The sequence below is a fragment of the Anguilla rostrata genome, chromosome 13 (genome assembly GCF_018555375.3).
Source record: "Anguilla rostrata isolate EN2019 chromosome 13, ASM1855537v3, whole genome shotgun sequence".
In the NCBI taxonomy this organism is placed as follows: Eukaryota; Metazoa; Chordata; class Actinopteri; order Anguilliformes; family Anguillidae; genus Anguilla; species Anguilla rostrata.
Genome location: NC_057945.1, coordinates 15,963,587 through 15,989,323, shown reverse-complemented (window position 1 = coordinate 15,989,323; position 25,737 = coordinate 15,963,587). Strand labels below are relative to the sequence as shown.

General features: G+C 46.9%; 1 protein-coding gene across 3 annotated transcripts in view; it reads left to right on the top strand.

The window, feature by feature from the left end:
* lhfpl4a (LHFPL tetraspan subfamily member 4a) overlaps nt 1-25,737 on the top strand; it is a 46,744-nt gene that overhangs the window by 9,813 nt on the left and 11,194 nt on the right. For all 3 annotated transcript variants that reach the window (XM_064305417.1, XM_064305416.1, XM_064305415.1), the window contains exon 2: nt 23,068-23,304. In XM_064305417.1, coding sequence (XP_064161487.1) covers nt 23,068-23,304 — 237 coding nt within the window. The remainder of the gene's footprint in view (nt 1-23,067; nt 23,305-25,737) is intronic.

The window sequence follows — 25,737 nt, the reverse complement described above, 5'->3', positions numbered from 1 at the left end:
AACGCACAGAGCGAGCCCTGGGGGGCTGGAGATGAAATGCAGGCGTTTTAGTAGGGCAGCATGCCGAGTTTCCTGCATGCAGAGGCCTCAGTGCATGGAGCTCAGTGAATTAACCTGCTGAACCATACTGTATGCATTCTATTGTACACGAGTATGTGCCTATGTGTGTGTGTGTGTGTGTGTGCGTGGGGGGGGGCATGTCTGCATATGTATGTGTATATATTCCTGCATATACATTCCTGCATGTACATAATGTGCATATATGCATGCATGTAGCTGCCTATGGATGCGTTTGTATGTATGTACTGTATGGACACGTAATATTGGTAATATTATTGTAGAGCTGGACTATAATTTGCATGTAAATACGGTCTCAGGTCCCAGAAAAGGAAATGGCTTCCTGGGATTAGATCAGCCGCGCCTTTGACCCGCGATGCGTCTGTGATTGAATGAGGGGAGGCACAAAGGAGCGCATGTCAAACGCGGGAAAGGGAAGAAACGAGGCACATCCCAACGGCAAACACGGGGGCTATTTCTGTAGCGGCAGGCGTAGCTGAGCCGCGATCCTTCGCTTCGCGAGACGTGAGTAACGCAGCTGCCGCATCTGCGGGGAAAATTACACACAAACCTACGCAGAGGAGAAATGAGTCGCTGAACCAAGCCAGATCAAGCCAGTTAACAGGACCCCCCCCCTCCCATCCCACCCTCACGATGCCCCCCCATGCCCAATGCACCTCCCCCCTCTCCATCTTAGATGCTTCCTCCTCGTTATGCCCACATACACCCCCCCCCCCTTCCATCTTGGTGCTTTCCTTTTCCCGTCGCAAGCTTTTTTTGTTCTCAGGCAGACGTCGTCCTGTCGAAATTGCCCATTAACTCCGCAGCACAGGGCTATATGAAGGCATGACTGCCACAGTGGCCTGCTCCTTCTCCAGGCAGAGTAGACAGCTAGTATGGGGAGAATTCCCCTAGCCCCGCCCTGGCTGATGACCTAACAGCACAGACACACACACATAACAATGTCCAGGGTTATTAATAATGACAGGCGATATCGCCGGAGGGGGTGCCGTCAGAACACTGCTTAGATTTGAGGAGCCTAGTGGAATTTTTATTCCCTTCTTTGATTTGAAGACGTTGATGCAATAAAATGAAATTGATAAATGTATAACTTGAATTATAAAGTGTCTTACTGTGATAATTCAGTGTAAGATAGCAGTAAAAGGGAGCTAAAAAGGTATGGAAGCTTTCCTTTATCAAATTAGCCCAGAGGTCCTATACTCTGGTCCTGGAGAGCTCCAGTGTCTGCTGGTCTTTGTTTTCGCCTTAAAATTAGCAACCGATTTTGACCCAAGAGAACAGGCGCAGTTATAATTGAATTAGGTGTCGAGTCATAATGAACACCAGTAGTAATTTTGGGTTTGGTACGGCTGAATTATGCTCCTGTGTTTCTGTGATAGGTGGAGCAATGTTGTAAGAGCAGACATTCAATTCTCAGGCTCTAAATGTGAAATCAGTCTGACCCATTTCTCCTCAATACATTTCTTGGGGCATTTTCCAGAATTGAACACGAGAAAAGGTTGAAGCCTTAAAGTGAGACAGATTATGCATCTACCTGTCATCCAAAGCTCGCTGTCAAGCATTGATATTTTTTCCATTTTTTATTTTTATTTTTTCCCGTGCAGTTCACACGCGACCCGACAGGAGAAACTGCTCTCCGAAAAATTCAGGCGTGCACTTCTTCTTTTTTACCTCAGGAAAAAAAGCGGCAAGAGAGCGAGCCTTATTCTTTCTCCTTTTTTTTTAGTCTTCGTCTTTATAATTGTTTTTCAAAGACAGCGTAGGTGAAGCCGCATCACTGGCAGCGCGGCGAGTCACGACGCAGCCGAGCAGCCGTCAGCGGCGCCATTGTCGCTGCCTCCGTGTTGGTATGTGCGGGGGAGGAAGACAGCCTCCACGGGCAGAGGCACAATAACCCAGTTCCTGCTGAGCCAGGGAAAACAAATCAAACGCACAGGAAGCGCAAATTCGAATGGAATCCGAGCCGTCGAGCCGCTTGATTCTTCCTCTGTTACACAGCCCTAATTTGGTCAAGGGAAATTAAAGAATCGGTGGGTAGCACCGTCCTTTGTTATGCTATAGGCAGGAAACCAATAAGGGTTTGGGGTTGTCCTGATATTTACAGGGCATTCAGTGTTTTTTAACGTGAACAGCCTTGTTGGTACGGTTATCTGTAAAATCTTACTAGCTGCTCCTCTGGATTTTGTAGCGCTTTTGTGCCAGTCTCTCATCTTTTCTTTTCTCTCTGTCTCTCTTCATCTTTGGCTCTCACTCGTGTAATTTTCTCCCTGTTGAGACTCCCAATTTCTACTTTCAGCTTGCATCTCCCTTTTCAGAGAACTGAGATGTATTTTCCTTTGAAATAGATGGCTTTCTTCTTGATATGCAAAGACGTGAGTGTGAGGGGGAACAGATAGCTTTCCTCATTTCACTCACTAATTTCTCTCCCTCCCACACAAATCTGTCTCCAGGAGCTTCCTTCACCAGCAGTGTTTGTCACTAGATGAGCTGTTATGCAGTGGTGTGTGTGTGTGTGTGTGTGTGCGTGCGTGTGTGCGTGTGCATGCGTGTGTGTGCGTGTGCGTGTGTGTGTGTGTACTGTATGTGTGTGTGTGTGTGTGTGGGGGGAGGGATCCACAGAGATTGTAAAAGAGGAAAAGAGGGGCAGCAGACAAGAATAAGATAACAATAGTTGTTGTTTTTACTATTCTTTACTTCATCTGGGAATATTTTATCAGGCTGCAGAATGCAGTGAGATCTATTTTCAGTTTGGTAGGATTTTGTCTGAGAATTACCATGTGCAGTGGTGCATCTAGATTAGTTAATATAATGAGGACTAAAACCCCTGTCCCAGAAACACTGCATTTCCTCAGTCTTCCTCAGAGGTTCTGGGGAAAGGAAGCTGAATTCAAAGGAGACGACAGAAGAAAGACAGAGGTAGGAGAGGAAGTCATCAGGGAATACAGGGGAGAAAGAATGAAAGAGCAGAAAAAGGAAGAAGGATTTGCCCCCCGCACCCTACACACTACCCCACCTCCCATCAGCATGCGCTGGATGTTGAAAGTTCGGCACAGTTAAAAGTGTGGCCTGCCTGTCAGGTCTTCCCCTAATGCAGCGTTAATCTCCAATCAGTCAGGGATTGGTGTGGTTTTCATCACCACGGCGACACTCCCGCTCCCGCTCATAATCCTCCCCCTGGAGGTTAAGCTGCCAGCAATTATTTTCCACTCCATGCAAACCCATCATCTCTCACAGATCGACTGTGCGCTGGGAACACCTGCACCAGCACAGCACATAACACAGGGCACAGCGCACAGTGCCATAACACAGGGCACAGCGCACTGTGCCATAACACAGCGCACAGTGCCATAACACAGGGCACAGCGCACTGTGCCATAACACAGGGCACAGCGCACTGTGCCATAACACAGGGCACGGTGCCATAACACAGGGCACAGCACACAGTGCCATAACACAGGGCACAGCACACTGTGCCACAACACAGGGCACAGTGCGCCAACACCAAAACACACAGATTACAGGGTTAAAATTCACTGGATACCTTTTTTAATTTGTAGGCCAAACAAAAATTAATTCTGATAGTGCTGTTTCAGTGTAAACGGGGATGGTTATGCTATGTTGGGTAAAAAGATAAGTGCGTGTGCATGAGTGTATGAGTATATGTGTTCTGTGTGTGTTTGTGTGCGTGCGTCTGTGCATGCACATGAGTGTATGCGTTTATGTGCTCTGTGTGTGTTTTTGCATGCACGTGAGTGTATCTGTATATGCGCTCTGTATGTGCGTGTACAAGTGTATGTAATTTTATTCATATTCTGTATATTGTGTGGTATATAAAACATTTTATTATTTATGCACTCCAATGATTCCGGAGGGTGTGTAGCATACCTTACAAAATGCATGTAGTGAAATTCAGTCTGCATTCCACCAGCTGAGCTGCAGTGTCTTGGCAGTGGACTGCACAACATCAGCATATCACCAGATTAGCTGTGATAACATCACTAATGGCCCGTATAAGCAGGGAACTCGGGTCATTAGTTTGATGTTGCACAGCGAACTTCATTTTCTGTCTTTTGTATTTCCTGCGTGGTCAAGCCAGCAGAAAAATTGTGCCTGCAAACACTCAAGATAATGCAGTCTGCAACTTCTTCTGGAAAGTTCTGCAATTCAAACCTGCAGTGCTAAAAATGGAGAACGCAGGCGAATAGGGATCACTGTCTGCTGTTCTTTGGCTCTCTAGCCTCTCCACTCATTTCCCCTTTATGGCTTTGCTGGGCTGGCGAAACAAAGATCGACCGAGGTGTTTCTCTTCCTCATTCCACCACGTGATTGGACAAAATCTTGGGAAACACGTGCGAGCGTGTTGAAATGAACCGTAATTAAAAAATGCTGGAATTGGCAAATGTTCCCCAGTGTTGTTTCAAACATACGTTCCCTGCACGCGAGACAGAGCGAAAACAAAAAGGGGAAGGTTCACTTATGAAGGGGATGAAGACAGACGGCAAACAAAGCGCAATTATGTGTGGGAGAGATCACTGCAGACAGAGCAGGACGGCTCCAGCCAGGTTAGATGACACGTTGCTAGGCAGAAAGATTTCACTGACTGTGATGTTTTTTTTTAGTATGAATGGCTAAAGTGCGAGCCCTTGGTGCAGCGTTGCACCACCGGGTCTAGAATGCGACCCTCACTGCACCTGTTGTGGCTTGTTGAGTCTCCCAAGGAGGGCCACCAGTCTGTACTCTGCCTGCACCAGCTGTGCATGTAGCGCAGTCCGCCAACACAAAGGCTGCACAGCTCAGCCGATGGCCTACTGCAGGGGTCCTCAATCTCACCCAGAAAGAGCCAGTGTTGGTTCAGTCTTTCGTTCCAACCAAGCAGCTGCACACTGTTAATCAACAACTGGAGCCTTTGCTAAGCACCTTGATTAGTAGAATCAGGTGTGTCGCTCCTTAGTTGCAACAGCAGCCTGCACCTGCACTGGCCCTTTCTGGATAAGACTGCGCACACCCGGTCTACTGAGAGAGCAGGAGGCTTCACGGCATTGGGGGACACGAGTGCTGGACTGCGCTCTCCCGAATTAAAAAAAATACAGGATGAAATTAGTTTAAAAAATGGAAGCTGTTCCAAACAGCATGACCATGCAAAAATCTTTTTATGTTGCTTCTTTTGCTCTCTGTAGCCCACCACCTAACAATGGTTACTGGACTGGACAGCCAAATATCCGGTACGTCTGACTCCACTCCACTAGCGCCTTGCAATGTGCTTGTAAATGCACAGTGGTTTTGCATTTGATTTTCACGTCAGTAAGTTCAGTTGTTAAGGCAAATATTGTAAATTTCCTAAAAGAGGATGAGGCCTTCCTTGTTTCACCAACATGGCTTCCAGCAGGCGTTTTATTTGGGAATGACTTTGCTCTGAAACCACAACCTGCCTCACCATCCATCTCAACTTTTATCAACATGATATAAACAAATATTCTATATGTAAATTACATTGTGTCTCCACAAGGATCTGTGCTCCGAGTGTATGACTGGCAAATAATTCAGCCAATCACCAGGAAATAAAAAACTGTGTCATCAGATAAACAACTTAATATCTTGTTCATGAATCTCTCTCTTCCTGTGTAGCCCGGCCGGGGTAGTCAGGCGTGCATGCGCTGATAGGCTAATTACCGAGACAGATAAAGCCATTAAAGGTGGAGCGCAGCCACTTTGTCACGAAGGCGGCTCTTCAGCCTGCATTCTTTGTATTACACCACTGAGCATCAAAGTCAGCTTTCACAACACTGAGTTCAGCTAGCTCGGCTGATCCTTAAAAAAAAGTGTTTGGGCGGAGGTGGATACGCTCGTGTGAGGTGGCTACAAAAGCCAGCAGGCTTAGAACAGCTTAGCACGGGGAATCTATGCAGAAATACAACACCCAGAATGCAAGGGGTCACACTGAACTGAACTGATTTGCCCTTCAAATGTGTTCCTGTTCATTCTAATCTCTGCTGTTGTGTCAAAAGGCCGTATTCATTAGCGTTAATCCTGTGGTAATGAACGGAATGAGCCCGATGCTGAAGACATCTCCCCCTCTTCCTCTCTCCCCACATCAAACTCCATCAGCCCGGCTGCCATTCTCGCTAGCGACAAGCTGTCCCAGAGTGTCATGATACAGTAGCCGAGTGGACAACCTGACGCGCGGCTTATTTGGATGTAAATGAGCCTCTCGGCCAACGGCGAGATCACGCCAGAATACCAATGGAGAAAGTATCGACTTGTGAATGTAGATGAGGAGCGCTCCTCTCTATGGCAGGAAAATGTTTTCTTCACAAGAAAAGCAAAGAGAGGACGGCGGGAAGGGGGGAGAAAATGAAGGGGGTCAGGGGATAGAGGCGGCTTCTTTTTTTGAGAGTGCACTAACTTCTCTTATCAGAGACTCTGGCTCCTCCCCCGCTGGGGGGGTCAGCAGGGCGGCCCACAGCGGACGGGACAGCCGCTCAGTCAGGGGCGGGGTTGGGCCCGCCTCGGCTGGTCTGCACATTTGGCCGAGCCCCCGGTATCGATACCCCGCGGTGCACCCTAATTTCCGCCTGCCTTACGGCCGGGCTGTGGGACTCCTCCGAGGGGAAGGGGAGCGGAATCCCCATCGCGGCGAGCGTAATGGGCAGAAGCGCCGCGTGGTACGGAGCGATGGTGGCGGCGGGCCGAATCGATACGCGGACGTGTGAGCGATAAATCCCCCCGGTGGAGTAGCGCGCGCTCTGAGGCTCCTCCCCGTTAGCCGGGAAACTCCCCTCCCCGCCTCGACTCTGCCGAACGGAGCGAGGTCGCTCTGCTGTGGGCAGGGGCACGTTCCCCAGCTCCCTTCGCCGCACGCGGGTATCAGCTCTTACCGCGGACGCGGCGGGCGAGGCGAAGTGGCGGGAGGCCCGCGCCGGCGTGGCGGTGAGCCGCGTGAGAGAGTCCGGCCGGCGTCCGGCCCTCTCTGGGTCCTCCGCGCGCCCTCGGGGCTGCCGCAAGCTCTCTGCCGTCTGTCCCGCTCGCCCGCGCTCTTCCCGCTGAAACCTTCCGTTCTCCGGCTCTCGGTGGAGCGCGTTCTCCTGTGGGGAAACTCTGCCTCCATCTGTCTCTCCGCCTCTCTCCTTTCTTGTCAGGACACAAGCTCAGTGTTCCCGGGGTGACTTTTCTGGGTTTCTTTCTCGGCTCAAAAAACCCACCCAAACACGTCCCGTCCCGCGGAGGTGTGACAGATGCCAGCTCTCTACAGGGTACGTACAGGCACTGCTGTATGGGGGGAGTGCATTAAGGACACGGGTTCAGGACCAGAAGCCAAAAACTACATTTACCATGCAGATCAAACAGGCACCACCTCCATTGTGACATCACAGCGTTGCCCAGCAGTAAAGCTTCGACCTACAGCACGGTTGGGCTAGTCCTCACATGAGAAAACCAGATCCCATGGACACCTTGCTTTTGTAAATCGTGCTGGGCAAGAGCATTCTCCAGATGAATGTAATGCCTAGTAAATGAGTGACAAATTGTAGAATCGGGTCTTGCTCTTTTTTTTGCTGCCAGTAGATCTGCAGCAAATTCCCTCCCCTCTCTGATTCTTCACCCAGTGCATCTCTGTAACGAACATTTCATGTCGCTTTACATCTGACTTGTGCTTGTGACTGTGTGCTGTTAGGAGATTCTCTGGAAGAAATGAATTGTCCTCTCCCTTTCTCAGAGTCACAGGAAAGAGAGACCACCAGGCCCACGCTACACACTCTGTTCTGCCGAAAATGTGTTATTTTCTTGAGATGTTCTTTTAGAATTTTTATTCTGCTCCAGGACACACGCTTCTGAACAGGCTTTGACCTAGTTAGTATTCATGTGCTGACTACTGTATCCTTTTGTTGTTGCTGTTGCGTGAATCGGAAAGCTTGTCTCGGTGAGCACTAGGGGAGAGCAGAACATACATTTCTGTTTGGAACAAGCAAGAAACCGAAGGTCCATTTCATTTTTTTTCCTAGTTTCATTTGAGTCTGTGTTATTAAGTGACCTTCTGCTGGAATGTCTATTTCTTCACCCGCAAGCACACCCAGGGAATGTCAATGCTCAGTCCTTACTGGCAGAGACCCATAATAACCCACTATAGATTTTTAATTACGGTTCATTTCAACAAAGAAGAGAAAATTGCATTCTTACAGGGGTAAATTTCGATTGCAGGAAGGAGATAATTGGATTAGATTAAACAATAAACTGTCAAATTCTCAATCAAGAGAGAGAAATGAATATTGATCCACGTATTGCGGTGAATGCTTTCTGCAAACATAAAGATGTCTTTTAGTTAATTGAATCCTGCCTCATAAAACGCCGCTTGCTGAGAGAAAAAAAAAAACTGTTCTTGCGCCACGTCCTCCCGCATGAAACGATATTGTGAAAACGTCTTTTTTAAAAATCATCTAAGCGATGTGGTTGATACTGGTGCTTCTTGCACACAGCAAGACAAATCTACAGCAGGGTCCTGATGGCTAAGCGTTGTCACATAATGATTAAAAACAGACCTGCGCACACACCACACTGGGCCATTACTCTGCAAGCTCGACAATCCAAGGGAAAGTTCTCAAACATCATTACACTGTAGCACACCATAAATACAATATTCACGCAACATCAGTTTGTCACAAAGTCAGAACAAGGTTACCTCAAGTCTGACAGATGGAAGAAGTTGCTGAAAGATTTTTTTTTTTTTATAACAAACTATATCGATTTATGAAGAAAACGTTCCCTTGAATAATCCATCTTTCATGTCACTTGAAAAAAAATCCTTTCTGCAGAACAGTAACGGAAGGATTTGTTTTGTATTTGTGGCAAATTTATAGGCCCTGCGTCTAGAAGAGAAATAACATTTATAAAGTTACTCCTCTAAATGTACCCATACCGACACGCTGTGATATTAATGCAATGCTGTACGTTCACGCAGGTCTGCCATTAAAACAAAGGGTACCAGTGGATCCTGGTTTGTTTGTTAGCATTTCGGCAGCGCCGCGGTGGAAATGAGCCTTTCACGCTGCGCTCTGGGAAGGCCTTGGGCTCTGTGCTTAAGAGCCTGAGCGGGATGTCAGGTCTGAAATGACTGAAGCGTTCTGTGGCACCGTGGCCTCAGGGGAAGCCGTGAATCTTTGAATTCGGTTCAGCACAACTTAACACTGCGATATCACGGGGTTATGATGCGCCATAATGCAGCGGTGGAAGTTTGGTACAATCTATGTATAAGGAGCTGGGGGAATTCAGCCAAGTTAGTAGAATGAAAGCCATTTCAGCAAAATCGCTGGCAAACGCCACACGGTATACAGCATCTACACAGAGGCACAGAAAGGCATGGCTAAGGAGTGCCCACTTACTAGCTGAACTATCATGCGCCTCCTTTTTATTGTTAATCTACTAGAAGAACGGAGTTCATTATAGTCAGATATGTCCCATCGTAACCAATGCTGAAGGAAGTATTAAATAATTTCCCCAGTGGTAAATTTCATTAAGATTATTCCTGTGTCCAGACCTGTGATACTCTGCATTCCCTGAAATAAAAATGAAATGGTAAAAATAGATATAGAAAAAGCAATAGATCCGGGAAATATTGCAGTGCTAGCTTTCTGTAAGTTGTGGGTTAATGCACGGAGTACTGCACGTGTGCGCGTGTGTGTGTGTGCGCGCCTGTGTGTGTGTGTGTGTGTGTGTGCGTGCACGCATCACTAACTACTTGCAGTGAGTCAGAAAAGAGGAATTGTTGCTGCACTGTGTGCAATTGAGCCTTGAGCATTATTTTCAACCCTGATCCTTCAGCTCCATCCTTGAGAAGCGCACACGTAATTATCATGGTCAATAAATCATTCCATAAGTCACTGGAGCCCTGGCAAAAATAATCTTCCCATTGAACAGTAAATAACTCTGACCCATCTCGCACCGTTTCCCGGGGGACTGATGGGGGAAAAGCATTCGCTCTGATTCTGGAATGTGTTTATGGATTACGGCGATTGTGCACCAATGTGGTTGCTTGTGTTATACGGCAAACAGCATTTCACAGACTGTGCCGTTCAGAGAGCTGGAGCCGGGCATAGTGTGAAAGGGTGGATCAAGGAGAGAAGAGTCCACACAACAAGCGTGCGAGTGTGAATTAGAGGCAGTGCATGTATGTGGATGCCAGCCCCAGGTTGAACACTGCAGTGGGAGTGTAGAGCACAGAAAGGGCATCAGCCTTTCCCTCCTCTCTACGCTGAAACACCAACTGCACCGCGCCCCCCGGCATTGCAAGCATACGTCACTCCTCACTGGATCGGCTCCTCGTTGAGATGAGTATTTTACGGCAACCTTGCACGCAACCTCCCCCCCCCACCCCGCCCTGAGAATGTGGCTTTCAGAGCGGCTGCCGGTTGCAGCTCCCGCCCCCCTCCCCATCCCCTCCCAAAAACCCATCAACCGCTGATGAAGTCACTGGAGCAAAAGCAGCTCCAAGCCATTGCTTTAAATTGAGGAACGCATCACAACAGGAGATACCCCAAAGCCACCCAAGGTAGACAGGAGGCGTACTGTATACTGTATCAAGAGTAACTGGAAAACTATTCTTATGATCTGTTGTCTTTTAGCGATATGTGACTCACATGCAGAGAAATTATTCTCCCAGACATGTTCCCTTTCTTGCAGTGACCTCTCGCAGCTACCTTGATTCCAGTTGTGGGGGTTGGAGTTAGAGGAAGGTGGTGACTGTAGCTCAGGCTAACCCCCGTCTTATTAAAAGGCTAACCCCCAAATAATAAAACTCAGGCAGCACGGTACCACAGCATTTTACACACATTGTGAAGCATTCCATATGAAATGATAGATTTTATCAGGAAAGCCCGGGGATAGTTTCAGTGCCTGTCGTGTGGACCCATGTGGAAGCAGTACTCAATCAAACAACTTATGGTATGTACTCATACAACCCCCGGGGCCACTTTGAAAGTCCCAATGAATCCTCCTCAGAGGGCCGCTGCTGCAGGAATGCCTGGCGTCAGCAGCTGAGGATTCTCATTGGTAGCTGATAGCCTGGCTTTGCGCTGAGTTGCCATTAGTTTGCTTTTATAATTCGCTGTTTGGTACAGGAACGCGAGGAGGGCGAAGGGGAGGAGTCACGCGTACGGCCACAGAGGCGGCGCGCTCCCGCGCGCATTATCGATCTATCACACGGCTGCCGCGTCGCGCACCAATCAGAGCCCGCGGTCTCGTACCGCGTCGCGCGGCCCTTCAGAGAGACCGCCGCCGAGCGCGAACCGAAAGCCGGCTCGCCCCGTCTCAGGGGAGGGGGACCCGCAGTGCCAGCTTTTCAATTAGAAGCAAATTAAGAAAGGGAGTGTGGGGGGTGGGGGGGGGCTAGCCGTTTGACCGCGTCTTCAGAGAGCGTAATTAAGCTCCGGGGTGGAAGCGGCGTTAACCCTCTCACGCCCGGCTCGGCGCGGGAGCAGCCTGGGGGAGCAGGGAAAGGGCCGAAGTTAAACAACATGGCCGCCGCCACCTCCTGGGTCTTGCTGGTTGTTTTTATGTTCTTTCCCCCCCTTTTCATTCTGTCTCATTTCTCCCTCATTATATTCAAGTCTCTCTGGTTCTTGCTCATATCAGCACGTCCCAATTTCCCATCATCCATGTCCTCCCACACACGCACACACACACACACACACACATCAAATCTGAGTACCAGCGGCCAAAGTCTGTGTGTCTGAATAGTGACCAACCACGCTTAGGAATAGCATGCATTTTGCATGTGTGGGGATGGAGAGTGCACCTCAGAGAAAGTACATGAGGAAGACACATGTTGGGCTGGTGACACAGTGTGTGGGGTGCATGCACACAGCGTATGTGCATACAGTGTAAATGCTGACACTGTGTGTTAGTCATGTAGGTGCAGTTGGGTTTACATTTCTCTCCCGTGTGTCTGTGTGTTTGTTGTTTGACATTTAGACATAATAATGCTATATATACTATATATTTAATCAGCGTGCCATTCATGAATTTGACAACTGGAATGGTTGGACACCGGTAATTTTGATCTATGCAATAAAGTATGGTAGGGTGAGGTAGGCTTGTGTTTTTTCTGCATGCTAAGTGTGTAGGAACTGGACAAAGTCAGAGAGTGTAATGTAAAATGAAATAGTCAACAATGCGTTTATACTATAGTTCTAAGGGGTGCAATGTAGAGTCCAGTCCATGGTTTTAGGTGTTGTCAGCTCATGGTGTTTGCGTCTGTTCTTCTTTAACTGTAGGCATTCAACTGCACTGATATTCATGTGGCGTTAAATATTGTCAAAGAGAAGTGACTATAATTAGAAATCACAAGCGGGAGAGGTAAGACCTAAAGGCTTAAAAATAATGCCGTTAACATATGCTAATATAACAACGCATCAGAGAAAGAATGCTTTGTTCTACCAGATTCCACTGCCAGATAAACGAAGAAGAGAAAAATCTACATCTTCACCAGCTTTTTGTTTTGTCCACCTAAAAATACTGAAAGCATATGCATGCTGAAGTTCAGTCAAAAGTGCTTATTTCATGGAGAATGTTGGGCAGGAGTGGGGATGTACTGTAGCAGGTGGAGCTGTCACATTAGCTTATTCACTCTGAACATAACCACGATGGTGAGAGCGTACTTTCAAACGCATAGATCAAATCTACTAAAATCGATACGAAAAAAAAGCAATCAAATTGACTACCACAATATGTAATTCCTCAAAGTGTTATTCTGCTCCACTCAATCTTGTAGAAAGCCCTTCTCCCTCTCCCAGGAGCCGGTTCCCTTTTTAAATACATTTGGTTGTGTGCTCCTTTCGGAGCTGCCTGGAGTCGCTGTGGCACGTCTCCAGGGAAACCGTACGACCAGGAGTTTTTTTCTTCTTTTTAAAATAAGGATGAGATTGGACTTTGCCCTTTCTGTCTTTCAGCAGCGCTGGATTCTCTGGGGACTCTCTGGCAGACTAACGCCATTTGCTGGCAGTCGGTGTAGAAATGCCTCGGGCCCCACACTTAGCACTCATGCTTATTGACAAAATATAATATGACGATTGGTTCAACAAGGCTCGAACGAATGTGCATTCGTTCACTTGATAACAGTATGAAAACATTTTTTTGCTTCTAACCATCCCTCTGTTGTAAAAAAAAGAAAACAGTAGCTCCTTCACAGTAACTGCACAGAAATAAGGAGATAAACTCATGAATATTAATGAAACAGATTCAGATGTTTCCTGTGGAGTGAACCGTGACACGTAGCCCTGTTTTCCCTTCTCTTGCTGATGAATATTCATGAGTAAGAAAAAATATATATACTGGGGGATGCTCGGGAGCTGAAGTCTCGTATTCCTCATATTTAAATGGGAAAACATACATAAATGGTAAGGTGAACATGAAGGAACAATGTGTCAACTAGAAAGCTTTGCTAGCCTTAAAGAATAATTCAGCACGTGAAATGAATGCAAAATTCTATATATAAATAGATAAATGTGCTATCAAAGGGTAGCGTATGCAGCTAAAGTGTGGTGACGTGCCCCATGGTGCAGTGTGTAATCCTGACCGTGCCAGAGCCCGCGGGGCCCGGGGGACCCATGCGGCATCCACCGCCTCATCACCCTAATGGCTCCGGCCGATTGGCCGTTTGCAGCCTGCGGGCGCATGTGACGCAAGACGCGCAACACCGCTGCAACGGCTGCGACACACAGGACACGCCGAGAGCCCACCCTCTGTAATTAAACCCTTACAGGCCAGGGGCGCAGAACAAGGACAATAACACCGAAATAACAGCTCCCAAAAAGACAACAAAGGGGCACATCTTCCAAAATTGAAAAAAGAGTCCCAAAGGTTTGTTTTCTTTGTTGGTTGGCTTCGGCTTTGTTGCCAGATCCCTCTCTCTCCCCAGGCCCAAAGACAAGGCCTTTAAATAGCCCAGTCACTTAGGCAGTGGGCAGCAGCTGTGGTGACTGGAAACGAGCCACAGCTGCCACCCGGCCTGTGAGAGGGGCCGGCGCTGTCCGTGGTCCTGCAGCACACCAACGTGCTGAAGGTGCTGAATGGACAGCGCTCGCAGAACACAGGAGAGGGCACTGTCCCGACCGTCCGGCTACAGTCTATCCATTCAGACATATATACATAAACACACACACACACACACACACACACAGAGCCCTACATACTTCCAGGCGTCCGATTCCTTTAAACTGCAATCTCGTGTGAATTTATGAATATTAAACCCCTCATTTTCAACAAAGATCCAAGATGCCCCTGGGCACCCAGGTTAGGCCTAAGGTTTTGAATCATTGATGAAGCCATTTGTTCCTCTCCCTCCTCCCCACTCCACAAGGCTGCCCCGTCGACCTATAATGAATTACCCCACCCCAGGGCAGTGGGGGCACCCCCTCTGAAAAATCACTCAGTATTTTATCTGATTAATACTTAGCACATGTGAAACAAACCCTGAGCTGTAGGACTCAAGTGAAATCAAAGACTTCACCTGCGTTTAACAGCATTTTCAGAAAGCAAGCCTCTCTGCCTCATATACGCACGCTGTATGAGCTGCCATTCCATTGGGCCCTGGTTCATTGGCATGGTCCGGATGGGTAGCGGACATGCATGCCTGATGGTTTGTGTTCATTGTCTTGTAGATTTGTTCTGTAGAAATGAGCTCAATGAATCATTTCTTGTTCAGATTATCAGGGGCTCGAACAAATGCAGCCCTTTTGTCTGCAAACGGTTTGTTGTAGAGCTGCAGAACTGATGTGTTTGTGCTCAAAAGGTTTTGTGTAGGTGGGATGTAAGCTAGAAAAAACCCTATCCAAAATGAACCAAACAAAGAAACCCTGGTATGTATATCGCACTGGATAATCTACAACAGATTACTAGCATTACATTCATTTGGGGTGCCTTTTTTGTCACAATGTTACTGACAACATCCGTCATTTATCTGACAATAGTCATAAGGGGTAAACTAAGGAATCACACTTAAAGCACTTACACGTCCTCATCTAAAAGACTTGATGTTCATTGATGTCAAAGTTTCATAAATACCATCCAATATGACTGTCAAAAAGACTATTTTCTTAAGCAACTTAAGAAACAGATGAAGCATGTTTAAGTATGACTTCTTTAACAAAGAAACCAAGGAATGTACGAATCTATTAATTCCAAACCATGCTTCTGTGAAAATTTCATGTGATGCCATATTGCAATAATTGCACAAAACAACACATTCCGGTTTCCGGTATGATCTCTGTCAGGGAACATAAGCTCAACATTAGCGATGAATTCCATTAAAAAGCCACGGGACTTGATGATTTAAGGAGTCTAACCATCTGTGTACGGTTGCAAAAAACACGAGGTGAATTAAAAATATGCCGCAGTCTTAATGTAATGAGAAGCACAGTGTTTAATTTATTGTGACACTGCTCTATGTTTCATGAAGGACATGGGATAGTTTATTTTTGAAATCATTTTTGAAATCACATAAGTCCATAAGGGTCTTTAAGTCTGAAATATGAAAGGGACATGCTTTCTTCATTGTGTGACTTGCTCTGTGCATGCTCTGTGAATATGAGCAAGCCAGTGAGCTTGCCCAGTCAGCTACTAGCTGGCCTAGTCTGGTCAGCAACACATTTCCTGATTCAAAACATTGGCACCTAGCCTCTTCTTTGCACTTTATTGTCTGTGACTACATTTTGGTGTGGCAGTGCCCATCAGTTGAATATACATGCACCTGAATTGGGGTTATTCAATCAGATTACAGAATGCTCCAAAAAGAAAGGCACATACATGAGTCGTGTAACCTCCCCTGACACAAAGGCTACTACAGCAGTCCTCTAAGTGCACCTGAGACTTCCCTCAGCTCTGCACTGGAGGGGTCAGACTCTTCTCCTATCTGGAGGGTAGTACTGTCCCCGCTGTTTCCCCCGGTCTTTACAGTTCCCTAAAAACCTGCAGGGATGTTCAAACTGAAGAAAGAGGGTACGGCGAGCAGTAGTGGTCCATTTAGATTTTGCTGACAGATGCCTGTTCATTCACTGCCCAAATCACACTCTGCCTCCAAAAGTCTTAAATCCACCCAAGCCCTGACAAGATTAAATCAATTATGATACTTAAAAACCTGTAAAACTTAAACTAAATAATAATAATAATAATAATAATAATAATAATAATAATAATAATAATAATACATGGCTTTCTACACAGTACACACAAAGTATTTATCCAAAACAGAAGTAAAAAAACTTCAGTCAGAATGGCAGCACAGTCGCAGTGAGCCGCAGCATTGACCAGACTGGTCACATCGGGACCACAGGGTCCAGCCGGTGCTTGTGGCGAGTCATTTCTGTATTTATGAGGCAGTCACAGCCTTTCTCCCCTACTGCACTAGATTCCATTAAGATAGCAGAACCCTCCTTTATTGTTTTATAATGCTTCATGAAATCAAATAAATGGCAAATATTGAGTTTTCATTTGGCAGAACAGAAGATCAAAGAGCCCCCGGAACTTAACATAAAAAGGAACAAAAAGATATGATAACCTTTTTCACAGATTCAAACAGGGTTAGATTTGCAAGTCAGGCAGGCCAAAGAAGTTGTGATGCAGGCCCTTGCTCTGTCAGCACTGAGTTTTCTTGAGCCTGTGAAGGGGCGGACCCGTATTCTCCCTCCACATACCCACAATGCATCTGGATTTCAGTGGAAGAGGGCAAGCCACCTGAGGGATCAACTCCTGTGTGATTCAGGTCATTAAAATGGCTGCAGCCAGATGGTTAATGTGTGTTGCTTGCTGTAAATTTGCATTGGTTTGAAAATGCTGAGATGGAGGCGGTCTAAGAACTGTGGCACTTTCTTCTGTGTAGCGTGTTAGCGCTATAACTCAGCAGGTCTCGTTTTTATATGCTCGATTAGCATCGTGTTTAATAGAATTGCTGTTGCTGTACTTCTCTGTGTATTGTGATAGGGTAATCAGTGCGGAAAGTGTGGACAAAACATGGATTTTTTTTTTTCATTTTTCCCACACACAAACCATCCATCTATTATCTATACCCGCTCACCCTGGTCAAGGTCGCGGGGAGTGCTGGAACCTATCCCAGCATTCATTGGGCAAGAGGCAGGAACACATTCTGGACCGGTCACCAATCTATTGCAGCCCTTTCTTACAGTTTCGGTTATACTGACCCAACCCGTCCTCAGAAGAGAGCTTCTCATTTCTGGCGAGCCTGTCGAGAAACAAGCGGACACGGAGCGGGATCGGCCTTCGCGGGCTTCCAGCGGCGCACGGACCAGGCCGGCCTCGCCGGACGGGTTACAGCGGCGGGGCGACCGCGCCCCAGAACGTCACGGCCCTAAACGCCAGCACGAGGCCCTCGGCCTGTTCAGCACACCGCCGCCTTTGAAGTCCAGAAATGGGCAGGGGGGGGGGCAGTGAAACAACAACTTCAAAGAACCTGTGCCTTTCGGAATGGGATTCTCCGCATTGATTTTCAACCTGAGGCCAAACGCGCTGAGCAGGCTAAGCGCAGGGAACTGGATCAGCGTCGGGGGTGGGGGGCGCGTTAGTATTTCTCAGGGACTCTGGAGGGAGTCCCGGTGTCTCCACACGGCCGTCAGACAGAGACATCTCTGAGAGCCTAACAGGGGGGGGGGTGTTTCCTGCGGGCAAACAGCACCATTCACAATCAAACGCGCGCAGAGTTCACAAGTCAGTTGGAACTAGACAGCTTCTTCCTTTGGCTGCTGGTCTGCCTTCATCACGGGGGATGCAGCACCACACCCCCAGCAACCCCCCCATGCCAGAAAGAGCTAGTGTACGCCTCCTCTCAATCTCACAGGCAAAAACGAAAAACGAACTGTCAGAATCCGGAGCTGTCGACTTAACGAGGCTCGGCCGCGCGTGTAACGAGTCCTGCCGACCCGGTTTGTTTTAGGGGGTGGGTTCACTTCATGCATCTTCCTAATGACAACAAAGGACAAATGTTAGCTAAATCCAGGCCTAAGTCCAACAAGTCAAGATTATTTCACACTTTGGTGTTTGGTGACTTCAGTTTTATGACTTCAATTTTTAAACTAATCAAATTGCAATGCATTACATAATTGGTTTGTTTTACATAAGTCCTGATCCAGAGCAACCTGCACATTTTCCTACAAACTATCCATTTATATGGCTGTATCTTTTTTCTGAAGCAATTCAGGTTGAGTCCAGTTGGTCACAATGGCAGTTCTCCACACAGGCTTTGAACCCGCAGCCGCAGCCCTACACATTAAGGGGCACATGCAGATTGAATTCCGGGGGGCTGGTAGAGAGGCCCACAGCAGCACCGCTGAGCTGCAGGCAGGAACCTCAGTTACCCAAACGGGTCAGCAGCAGCGTCAGCGCGTGAGGAGGCCCGTCACAGCACGCAGCGCAGATGGAAGTGGACTCTGTGCAAATGGATATGACCGGGGGTAAAGTCAGAGGGACGTTTATCTACTGCTATGTGAGCAGGAGGGATGGCGAATGTCCATGACCATGATCAAATGCTTGTGAGGTGTGTGTGTGTGTGTGTGTGTGTTTGTTTTAGCATTTGTGCATTTTTTAGACTAGACCTATTGAATCCATCTTACTACAGGCTGCCATTCACTCCTTACTGTTCTAATGAATCAATCAACAAATTAATGAATTCCTTCATTCATATGAATTGGAATGTTTGGCTTTTTTGTTTCTGGGTTTGGCTCCACTGTGAGACGGCCATTGATCACTGAAACCCATTCCTGGCAGTTGCCGGGTTCAGTGAGGATGTTTGAGATTGACGATGCCATATTTTCTTTGAAAAGTGGTTCATTCACCAGTAGGGAATTAACCCCGTAAGCCACTTCTGTACGCCCTCATGAAAGCAGGATGGTGCCGGTTAGCGCCATGCGACGGCGGTTGAAGGGTGGGCAAGGAAAAGCGACGCCCCGGGTGCTCATGGGACGGTTGTGTGGCGGGTCTGCAGCATTCCCTCTGTAACAGCACCGCAAGGGCCTCGAAACAGCGGTTTCACCGAGCTGGACAACCAGCGCTAATACCTCAGAGAATGTTCTTCTGGGGCTTTAGCTATTTTACATCAAATTGTTTAAAGATTTATGTTTTTTTTTTACACAGGGAGATGTTTCGTGAGTGTGGGCTACAGTGTTAAACCATTAAACGTCTCAGTAGAGCCAATGAAGTCAGCTCTCACTGGGAGGCGAGGCCGTCTATAGGATAAACGGGTATAGAGACACAAGTGACCCAAAATAATGGTCTATTGTTTCACGTTTTCCCTAGCATGTCACAAATAGTCTAAAGTCAAAGATTAATTAATGAAGATGAATTCATCTAACTCCATGTCTCTCCAATGTCCCTTTGTGTGTGTGTGTGTGTGTGTGTGTTTTTTTTTTGTCATTCGATCTCCCTTGTTCCCATTTTCTCTGTTCCACATTTGAGGTTCTCTCCCTTTCTCTCTTTGTCCTTTTTTATCAAAAATTAATCAAACTATATGCCCCAGAATAAGATCAAAGGAAAGAACCTTGAGATAAAAATCATTACTCATCTGGAGAGCTGAGACAGGGAGGTAAAAAAAAAACTAGTGTTTCAAGAGGACAGGAATAAAAGTATATAAGCATATATAAAATATAAAAGTATATATATATATAACTGCGCACATGGAAAACTCACTAGTGACTTCTCTACGCATTGCTATTAGCTATGCATTCTGTGCACTATTTGTAAGTAAGAAAAATAACTGCCAAAACCCCCCATGACCCAGTGAACATAAGTGTGCTGATGTATTCTGACTACCCATCATTCAACACCTTGGACACATTTCTTTTAAATTCCTTTTCAATTAAAAAAAAACACTAGCTCTAATTCAGAGAACCCACCCTTAGCAGAGATTTCTTATCATTTTGGATTAGGAGATGAAAGACGCACAGATCTTGTAATTGAGTAAATGAGCTCAGCAACCTGAAAACCTTGGGAGCTGCTGGGTGGTTAAGGCTCCACACTGCATGGACGAGCCCCACAGTCTCGGATCAAATCCAGCCAGTGCCAGCGCCGACCGCGGCCGTTAGCTCCATGAGGCAATGCACAGCTGAGGATTGCATCATCAAGGGTACGGGAGGGTCCAGTTGGTTGAGCGTTCATGTTTCTTTGCTCTTCAGCGACCCGCGCCGGTCGATCGAGCACCCATGGGCTGCAAGTCAAAGCCGCACATGGAAGGTCTAGCTCCGACTCCACTCTGTGAGAGCTTGGCTGTAAGCTGTGGTGTGAAAAGAAGCAGCTGGTGACGCCATGTGTTTTGGAGGAGAACCGCGGGTGTCTACACCCTCTCAAACCGGCAGTGGGGCTCACGCCTGAACACGTCTGCGGTTTCTGCGGATAATTGGGCATCTCAAATTAGGGTGAGAACTGAACATGTTCAGCCCCATGTTGGCATTGTTTTTAAAACCACTTATTAAAAAACTTGGGAAATGTTGTGTGGTGGGAACGTTATGTTATCATAGCTGTAAATTACAGAAAATCCTATCATACCTGTAAGTTACAGAAGATCCTATCATACCTGTAAGTTACAGAAGATCCTATCATACCTGTAAGTCACAGAAGATCCTATCATACCTGTAAGTCACAGAAGATCCTATCATACCTGTAAGTTACATAAAATCCTATCATACCTGTAAGTCACAGAAGATCCTATCATACCCATAAGTTACAGAAGATCCTGCCCCAAACATCACTGGACGTGGCTTCTGTGCTTCTCTATCCTTTCCACAGGAGGTGGGGTTTGTAGTAACCCCAGTGATATGCTACCACTCCCTGCCAGCAGCTCCATTAAGCCCCTCCCTTCCCTGAATGGCCCCGCCCACTCCAGTGCATCTGCACCCAGGAGCCCATGTGGCGACAGCCCCTTTCCCTCCCTGAGCAAGGGCACTCTGGGGAGCGCGTCAGCCATCCTCCATGTCTCTGAGCGCTAACGCCACCAGAGATGCTATCTGGGAAAGATAACGGACCAAACTGTTTGCCTGCGACCAATAAGCGTGCCGTGTAAAGAAAAACGCAATAAAAAGTACGATGCCATCTTCGCACACTTTAATTTTAGTCCCCAGTCTCAGGTTTTCGCAAGCCGTCTGCAGCGCGCCGGAGGCCTTGTTTGCGTTGCCGAATCTGGCAACGGCATCCCCGGCACAGTCACCATCTGCTGGCATTTTGCTCCCCGCGTATGGGAGCTTTCCTCTCCTGCCAAGCGGCCCATGTGTACTTAAGCTAATAAAGCCTGCACACTGCTACAGTGCTCTCATGATAAATGGACGTTTCAGATGCGCGAGCGCTGCTGCGTTTCGTGTGTGTCTGTGCTTCGCTTCATTAAAAACGCTGTTTCTTACATTTTTATGGAAAGGTTTTTTTGGCAATTAAAAAAAAAGCATACAAATATTTTAATGAGGCAAATGCACAGTGAGATGTTGGTAAATTTTTTGGTATGATGCCAACACCACGTCTGTATCATACATGGTAGAAAGCAAAGAGGGTAATGGATAGAGGAGGGGATCACCTTCTGATCAGAAGGTGCCATACTGCAGGGACCAAACGTCCGCTCGTGTTGGGCAGTACTCGTATATGGGTGAAGAGCTGGCTGCCCTGCGGTGGACAGCACACGTCTGGTCATGCGTGTGCAGGAAATGGGCCTGAAAGTTGGCGTGTGAAAAAGGAGAGCCTGACAGTGACAGGGACGTTAGCTCGAGAGTGACAAAGGTCAATAAAATCTTGGAGGGTAATGCCGCAGAACGTGTTTCTGTCACGCCCTCTGACTCTGAGACAAGATCCTGTGCCAGCACTTGCATTTCATCTTTCTTCCATTAAATCTGAATCAGGGCTTGTATAAAAGATCCACATATAGCAGGGGTGCCAGACTCCTGTCCTGGAGAGCAGCCGTGTCTGAAGCTTTTTGTGGTTTCCTTTCAATCAGTAGCCAATTAAAGGCCTTGGGAACAAGGTGTGCAGACTCTTTAGCCAATCAGTGACTAACTGAATCACTTAAGTGCAGAAACACTGAACACCAGCAGACACTGTGGCCCTCCAGGACTGCAGTCTGATAACTGTGATAAGCCGCATGAATCAGCCAGATAGATTGAGGTGGTTTTCACATACAAACAAATTAATTCATCCTAGTTTTTAAGGGTATGATTAGCTTCCATAACCCTAATGGTCTGTGTTTATGAATTAGGACTAAGCCAGAGGGAGACACAACAATGTAAGGACAGTTCACTTCTTGTATTTCCCTTGTGATCCAGAGGAGTCAAGTCATACAGGCCTTGGCATTATTGGGTATTCATCAAGTATGGACCACGCCAAGTACATTTAGAGTACTCAATTGTAAAGGCGTAGCAACTGATAAATGATAAGAAGGTAGATGATATTGGAGCTATGAAGATGGCAGAATGACAGATTGACAGACAGTGTGTTTGGCCTGGTGTCTTGGGTTGATGGTCTGCAGTAATCTGCGTCAATCCCTCGATTCAGAGAAAGAAATGTGGGGGTCTGTTGTCTCTCAGTGAGTGTGTGTGCCTGAGCGCGTGTGTGATTGGTGTGTGTGTGTGTGTGTGTGTGTGTATGAGGGACAGGAGCGAGAGACATCGAAGCTTGCTCTGATGATGTAACACCATGTCACACGCTCAGAAACAAGATCGTTTCAACCGTTTTTTTTGCATTCCAGAGTACGTGAATTCAAAACGGTTCGGGGACCACTGAAGCAGCACGTGGGGACATTCTATTCCCTACATTTGAGCTGCTATTTTTACCCTGCACCTGTCTGTACTACGGGGAGTGCAGTGCGTGAACATCTTTCTCTCTCGCTCTTCTGCAACTCCCTGCCTTTGACTCATCTAATCCACCTTTCTCTACCCACCTTCCTCATCCCCATCTTTATTCCCCTGCTCCCCTTAACCCCATCTACCCCGCCCCCCTTCCCTTTCTTACTCCCCCTCTCTCTGGCAGCCGTGTGCCTGGTCCTGGGGTGCATGATCTTCCCGGACGGCTGGGACGCGGAGGTGGTGCGGGACATGTGCGGGGAGGAGACGGGGAAGTACACCCTGGGGAACTGCTCGGTGCGCTGGGCCTACATCCTGGCCATCATCGGCATCCTGGACGCCCTCATCCTCTCCTTCCTGGCCTTCGTGCTGGGCAACCGGCAGAACGACCTTCTCCAGGAGGAGGTCAAGGCCGAAAACAAAGGTAAGGGAGTCGGGAGGGACGACCGAAACGTAGGGCATCGTGACTTAGCGGCTGGCTCCCGCGAGGGGCTCTGTCCTCCTAAAGGTTTTCTGGTCTTTTGTTTAGCTGTAGTTTTAAACTAGACAAGACAGCGGTTTGGCTAATTCGGGAGGCTGTGGAGGTTATGCTCTTTCCCTGTAGGCATTAGGAACATGTGTCCGTAAACGACTTCGCCCTCCTTTTTTTCAATTATTGAGTAATTAATGTGACAGTGATGGGGTAGGCGTAACACCACGATCAGAAAGAGGAAGAGAAAGATTGTTCGCTGGACTGGCAAAGGCGGGGGGTACAAAACACACGTGCGCTCACACAATTCTTTCATACTTGCCTGATTCTATTGAGGAAGTTTCCATGGTTACATGAGATTCCAGAAGGATAAGGCGGCTGCTGCTGTCCCCCGTGACTCCACTCTCCCCATCTGCATCTTCACCGTGTGCACACAACCTCTCTCTCTCCAGCTCTGGATGTTAATTCAATTTCATCTCCTTGTTGTTTTTAGTAGGGAGGATAAGAGTGAATGGCTTATGAGTCTATGTTGCATCAAGAACAGCTGGTTAGTCTCCTCTTTCACACTGCTGTATCCTATTTAAAAAAAACTGTTTATTTCATTTATTGTCCATTAAAGGCACCATTTTTAGGACAGCTGTGTTTACTTTTGAAGCTTCCTAATCATTCCATAGTTCACAGTTTACTTTTTAATCTCCCCTTCGCCTTTTTATTTGACCTTTAGACTTACGCCATCTACAGCACTGCACAAGTGACACGTTTCCATCACGGTTAACCGGCACATAAATATTGTTCAGCAGACATTCAGATCTCTAAATGTGATCTGAATGACTCCAACAGAGTTCCAGAATTCTGCTTTACAACATCGAATTGTCCTCGGTTTCAGATTCATGCTTTCAAGATAGCAATGGAACATTATTCAAATAAACCGGGTCCATGTTTTTTAAAAAATGAATCTGCAAAGCAAATCACAATGAACCCAATGTAAGAATATTTCAGAACTGCTGGAACCTGAATTCACCAGTCTCTACTGCAGTCTGCTATAATTGCATCAAAGTACAGAAAATTTAAGGCATTAATAACCAAGGCTTTAGTTACAATCTGAAAGTAAAAATGGGCAGTGCCATTACTTCACCCAGAGAGGGAGGGCCTTGACTGGCAGAACTGTCCAAGTCTCACCTCACACCTGCAACCGCATCTGGTCAAGCGAACACCTGCACCAGCAGTGCATGAAGGCTACTCCTCCGAAGCTCAGCTCAGCTGGTGGAATTCAGAGAATAAACAGCACCTGGCAACATGCAAGTTCCTTCAGCACGAGCTGGACCTACGAGTCCAACCAGACGTTCCAACGTTCCAAAAAAAATTGGTTCAACAATGCATTACCAAGCGGTGTTATGGGATAAATGTCACATAAATGGTCGCAAGTCACTAAGGCTCCCAAGTGGCTGTCCTGCCGCCCCAGCCTCTTTCTGATGAGCGTCGCCATGGGAATAGGTGTTTTTTTTGACAGGATTTGATTGGCTCCGCAAATCCTATTGAAGCCAGATGGGCGAAGCAGCTCCACTCAATATCCCCCAGGATTAACAATTAGTTTCACCTGAGATTCTAACAAAAAGGCATCCTGCGGGATATACTTATACACACAGGAATGTCTCTTAGTGTAATTACAGCAGAGAATCAATTAAGTCACACAAGGGACCTTTTCATATTGTGAGTCTCCATTTATTGGAAGACCTTATACTCTTATGCATTCTACTTTTTCCCCTAAATCCTGCAATTTATACAGTATATGAACTTGTGCAAGCCACTGGAGGTCTCAGAGTTCTACCATACTGAAAAGCGGAGAAGGAATAGGACACTCCAATGAATACAGGACATGCCTGTTTTAAACAGAGAAATTGTTTTGCATCTGTCAAGGTCTGTGTAGACTCCTGTGTATTACAATTGCAGCTATGGGTAGTAAGGTCAGAAAAGCTGACATCATATTTTATAAGAATATAAAATATGAATAATACAATGTATAATTGCCTTTGGTAGGGAGTATACGGCTAGTGTAGGACTTCCTGCCAGCTTGACAGAGAAGGAAGTCTTGTAATATGACAGTAACATTGAAAACAAAAGTCTTGTACATTAACACTGAGGACAGGGGCTGAAAAATCTGACATATGCTGAGAGCGTGGACTCTCAACATGATTATAACACCGTAAAACTGAAAAGACACACACCACGACAATTACACTGAAAGCACAAAATCTATGAGTACTGATGTCACTCAGGGGCATTGGCTAGTACATCTAATTTGCACGGACATTCACTACCACTCCTGCTTCTACTACTATGACTACAACTGCTACCTTTACTGCCTTTACTATGAATTTTACAATTTAG